We start from the raw sequence: 5,722 nt of genomic DNA, 5'->3' as shown, positions 1-5,722 counted from the left end.
CCAAATACATATAAACAAGCGTATGTACATATATTACTATATCCACATTTTAGTATTGCTAGGAATAACCGTTATAGATTTCCTATATACCATTAGTAATTTTGGTGGTAATTATAATCTTGATTTGAAGTAAAATGTGGGAAAGTTTTGTTGTAGGTTTTGTTGTAGGTTGATTCACATAGTTTTTAATTAACCTTTTCTTTCTGGTTCAATCTTGCAGGCAACTGATATTAAGGAAGCATCTCAGAAATGCAAGCAAAGGCAAGACCTTATAGAACGGAAGGATAGATATGTAAGATTCCTTTACTAAAAAGTTGATTACCTTAACTTACCATAACTTGTTTTCAGGTTGGGACAAATGGTTTTTGTAATTGTTTGGAAACTATCCCGAATCCTCCTTGTTCTGTTAGTTTCTCTATGAAGGAAACTAAGATTTGTAAGTGTAGTAGATGTATAAAAGGTAATTGGAGAAAATTCCTTAAAGCTACTCATATGGCTACATCTCATAGGTTTTAAATTTTTTATTTTGGTTTAAAATGCTGCAATTTTTATTATCTGTCTATCTTCCTTCCTTTTTTCTTCCCTCCCTACCTCCCTCTCTCTTTCTTCCTTCCACAGGGTTTCTTTGTGTAGCCCTTTGACTGTCCTGGAACTCACTCTGTAGGCCAGGAAGGCCTCAGAGATTTACCTGGCTTTGCCTCTGAGTGCTGGGATTAAAGATGTGTGCTACCATGCTTTACTTAAAATGTAATTTTTAATGTTGTCATTTGACTAAGATTGCTCAGAGGAGCTTATTTTTAATTCTGTAGGTAGGAAATTTTTTAGGGACAGTAGTGATAGGAAATGAAGCTAGGGTTCTGCTGTACTCCAGCTTCTATTTACAGAATTTAGGCTGTGGATTGGGATGACAGTTTCTCACACGATGCATAATGCTAATTGTGTTGCTATAAGGTCATTTAATGTAGCCTTTATAACCTAGAATTGTTCCTTAATTTTAAAATTACATTTATTTATTTGTTTGTTTATTTCATATTTATGTATATGTATCTCAAGATGTGTGTAGAGGTCAGAAAAAACTAGTAGAGTTGGTCGTCTTCTTTCATATGGGTTGTTTAACTTGGATCTTTACTCCCTGAGCCCTTGGCTGCTCTTGAATCTTTGGTTTTGAACCCAGTCTGCTAGTCTCTGGTCTTTTGACTGAGGAATTGACACCATTATATTCAGTTTGTATTGGTAGACCTGTCTTGGTATTTTGTTGGTTTTGTGTGTTTGGTGTTTTCCTCATTATTGTTTGCTTCACTACTGTCTGTGTTGACTTACTCTATCCTGTAGCAGCGTGCCTATGCTGTCTTTCTCTTTAGTCTGAAAGATTCTTCCACGTATCTTCTGTAGAGTAGGGTTAGTCGGAAATTCCTTCAGCCTTTTGTTTTTTGTTTGTTTTATTTTGTGGAATGCTTGTCTTTTTCTTTAAAATAGGACAGACCGTTTAGCTGTGTGTAGTAGAGTGAATTGGCACATGTTGTCTTTCAGAGTTAGAAATATGTTGTTGCAAGACTCCAACCTATTAAATACGCTGTTTTTCTAGTGGGCCTGCCACTCTCTGTGACTGGTGCTTTTCCCTTGCAGCTTTTAAAATACTTTTTTTGTTCTGTACATTGTTGTGTTTTAATTATAACCTGTTTGGTGTTCAAAATGCCTTCTATACCTGGATCAGTATCTGTATCTAGATTTGGGATTTTGGGAAGTTTTCTGTTAAGGTTTTGTTAAAAATGTTTTCTATGCTTTTGGCATGAAATCATTCTTCTATGATCATGATTTGGTCTTTTGTCATAATACCCCATAACTCTTGAATGTTCTGTTTGTACCTTCTGTTTTTCATCTCTCAATTGTCTGTCTGAGTATTCCAATTTCTTCTACTCTGTGTTCAAATCTTGATATTCTGTCCTTCCCTTGATCCATTATGTTGGTAAGGTTTTTTGTGGAGCTTTTTAATTTGACTTAATGAATTTCCTATTTCCGTTATTTTGTATTTGTTTACTTAGTTATTTATTCATTGAGTGTGTATGCGTGTGTATATGTGTATGTATGAGTTTATGTGGATTGTGTGTCATGACGTGTGTGTAGGGGTCAGAGAACAGCTTATGAGAGTCAGTTCTGTCCTACCATGTGTGGGACTTGGGGATTGTCTTAATTTGGGTTTTATTACTATGAAGAGACACCACGACCATGGCAACTCTTATAAAGGAAAACATTTAATTGGGACTGGCTTACACTTTCAGAGGTTTAGTACATTTTATTCGTGGTGGGAAGCATGGTGGTGTGCAGGCAGACATGGTGCTGGAAAGGAGCTAAGAGTTCTACATTTTGATTTGCAGTCAGCAAAAGCAACTGTGTGTCATACTAGGTGTAGCTTGAACATGTACGAGACCTCAAAGCCTGCCTCCACAGTGACATACTTCCTCCAACAAGTCCATATCTTTTAATAGTGCCTCTCCCTATGGGCTAAGCATTCAAATGTATGAGTCTGTGGGGGCCATTCTTATTCAAACAGGGATCAAATTCAAGTCTGCATAATTGCTGGTATTCACTTTTACTCACTGAACTATCTTACCTTTGAGAAGGATCTTAATGAGAATTTAGACATGATAAGTCTTTTTCTTGAACTTACTATGTAGTAGCCCAAGATAATCATGAACTTTGGATTCTCCTGTCTCTGGTGCTGGGATTATAGATGTGAACCACCATTCTGGACTTATGCAAGGTTTAAGATAAAACACGGGACTTCATGCGTGCTAGGCTGTCATTCTACCAGTTTAGGTGTATCCCCAGCCTCCTTCCTGTCTTCAGTTTTCACATTTGTCTGCTTCTATATGAGACTTGCCTTGAGTCTATCCTGCTTAGAATTCATGAGTTTCTTAGTTCTGTTTAGTGGTTTTCTGTGAAGTTGGAAAATTTGGGGCTATTTGTTTCTTCCAGTATTCTTTTTACCTCCTTCTCATTTTCTGTTTGATGTATCACAGGTCTCTACAGAAATGTTTATTTTTCTTTTTCGTTCTCAATCTGCAAAATCTGAGTTGACATTGTTTGGTTTACTTATTCTTTGTTAGGCTTTTTGAGATCTGCTTTTGAGTCCTTCTAACAAAACCTTGTTTTGATTAGAACACTCTCAGTTCCAGAATTTCTTATTGGCTGGATTTTGTATTGTCTGTTTTAAGTGTCTACATCTGTTAATATTGTCTCTTTTGTAAAACTTGTTTCTTTTAGATATGGTTTTCTTATGTTTGTAAAATATGAATAGATATTTTAAATAAAGTCCTTAGTCTTTTCTAAGTCCATTTCTTGGCTTATTTGGATATTTTTTCTGTTGGCTTTTTTTTTCTTGTGTGGCTGCCAACTTTCTTATTTCTTAGAATGTATTAACCATTTTTGGTCAAAAGTACACAGTTTAGATAGCAGAATGTGGCACGTCTAAAGATTAGTTCTCTTCCATTCACAAAAACATGATGTTCTTACTCATTGATGATGAATGGCTGCTTGTTTGTAATACTGAGGCTTGAACCTAGGTTCTCACTCCAGGCTCTACTACTGAGCTTTATCTTCAGCCTCATTATTGATGTTAGTGATTGTCTAGGGACTTTCCTCAGTCTTTAAAGTAGTATTTTTTGGCTTTTAAGTCACTGTTGGGTTGGTCTTCTCACAGCTGAACAGACAAATGCCTGGAACCATTATGTGTGCCAAGCTTTCGAGGGTGAATATGTTGGGCTCTGCCCTCAGCACTGAGTTCAGTCATGTTCTAACTGTTCAGTGATTTCCAGTTTGTTTGTTTTTTGTTTTAAATAAGAGTGTAATAAACTTGGGGTTAATTCCATTGTAAATACACACATCAGTTCCAGTCTTCACTTCCTATTTTTCTAGACTACAGGGTGAAACAGGCAAGAGCTCAGGTAGCCCTGGATATGCGCAGTCCTATTTTTTTAGGTACCACTCTGGACACCAGAAGCTTCCAGAGGCCTAATTGAACAGCTCAGTCCAGTTTCTCTTTTTAAGACTTTTGCTTTGTTTGTTGTTTGCTACAAATGTTATTCTTATCCCTCTTCAAGCAGCTATGATATTCAGTAATTCTTCTGCTTGTTCTTGACAAGTATGTTCGGGAACAAAGTTGTTTTGCACTGGGTAAGCTGTGAGTTAGATTGGATCTAGACAAGCCTTATGAATACTGTTTTCTAAGAAACCGCTATACAAAGCAGATAATGACAATTCTCCAAAAGTTGTTGGGTTGTTAGCTTTCACTAGCATTGTGGGTTATTATCAAGGATGTGGCAGAGGTGGGGAGACAAGATAAGTGTGGGAATTGGACATGTTTAAAACTTTACAAAGCTTATCACTTTTACCAGATTCAGGGTAGATTTGGTTTGGCTAGTTAACATTTCCAAGTTTGCTACAAACATTTGATTAAAGTTAATATTGATAGTTTTTGTCATTGTTTGTTGGTTTTTATAGAGAAAAGGGTTGTAGAATTCCTTATTTCACTATTCCTGATGAAATCTAAGTCTATTCTTTATCTACAGAAGAGTGTTGCTGGGATTTTAATAAGAATTGTATTAAGCCTTGGGGGAGAATTGAAATTTTTACTGTTTTGAGTCTTCCACTCTAGGAACACTGTATGTGTCCATTTATTTAGATTTTTTTTCTGCCTTCTGTCAGCACTGACTGTTTACAGCACACATTTCACTGGTGTTTTGTTAGGCTTAAGCCTTAATCTGCCTATTTCCCCTCTCTTTCTCTCCTCCTCAACAAGATTCTGTGGATTTTTTTAGATACCATGTCACATGTAAATAGGGATAGCCTTAGTTTTTCTCTTCTGATTTATTTGTTTAGTTTCCTTTTCTTGCCATACTCCTCTGTTAAATAAAAGTGATGAACACAGACTGTCGCGAGATCTTAGGCAATGAATTTCCACCGCATGTATGTTGTAGGCTTTTTATAAATAGAATGCACTTTATAAGATTCAGGAAGTTTCTCTATATATTGTTTCTGAGAATATTTATTTTGAATGAAGTTAAATTTTTGTCAAATATCCTTTGTCTGTTGATAAGTTTGTATTGTTTTCTTCTTTACACTATTGATATGATGGATTTACATTTGATGGTTTTTTAATAGTAAACCAACCTTATTTCCCTAACACGAACCCCACTTGATTGAGGTATATAAATGTGCATCTCTTTTTCATATATGAATAGCATTGCTAACATTTTGCTAACAGATGTTTTACTCTGTTTATGGGGGATAGTGTTCTTTTGTATAGTTCTTTTTTCACTATGTCTCTAATTCATTTCCTAAAGTGAACAGGATGTGTATGAGACAAGTATTGATTCTTCTTCAAACATTTTTCATAATTCTGAAGTGAAACTATTTGGTCCAGAGGTTTTTTTTTTCTTTTTTAATATTAATGTATTTATGTTGGAGCAGGCTGTGAACACTGTGTAGTACACATCCTGCTTGTAGAAGTCAAAGGACAATTTGTTGACTCGGTTCTTTCCTTCCACTGTATGGATTCTGGGGATCAAATGAACTCAGGTTATCATGCTTGGTGGTGGGCACCATTACCTGCTGAGCCATCATTCAGGCTCCCTAGAAATTTATTTTAGAAGCATTTAAAGTTATGGATTCAATTCCTAAACATGGCTTTTTTTTTTTTTTTTTTGTTTTTTTTTTTTTTTTT

At 35.6% G+C, this 5,722-nt stretch overlaps 1 protein-coding gene across 5 annotated transcripts in view; it reads left to right on the top strand.

Moving 5' to 3' along the window:
- The window catches only part of Smc5 (structural maintenance of chromosomes 5), a 74,862-nt gene that overhangs the window by 18,822 nt on the left and 50,318 nt on the right, over positions 1-5,722 (top strand). For all 5 annotated transcript variants that reach the window (XR_003377286.1, XM_005352067.2, XM_013348080.2 and 2 more), the window contains one exon: positions 221-292. Coding sequence is in view for 4 of the 5 variants with exons in the window: in XM_005352067.2 (XP_005352124.1) it covers positions 221-292 (72 nt within the window). In the remaining variant the exon portion in view is untranslated. The remainder of the gene's footprint in view (positions 1-220; positions 293-5,722) is intronic.

The sequence above is a fragment of the Microtus ochrogaster genome, chromosome 8, assembly GCF_000317375.1.
Source record: "Microtus ochrogaster isolate Prairie Vole_2 chromosome 8, MicOch1.0, whole genome shotgun sequence".
In the NCBI taxonomy this organism is placed as follows: Eukaryota; Metazoa; Chordata; class Mammalia; order Rodentia; family Cricetidae; genus Microtus; species Microtus ochrogaster.
Note: the sequence above shows the minus strand (reverse complement) of the source record. Positions and strands in the feature narration are given on the sequence as shown.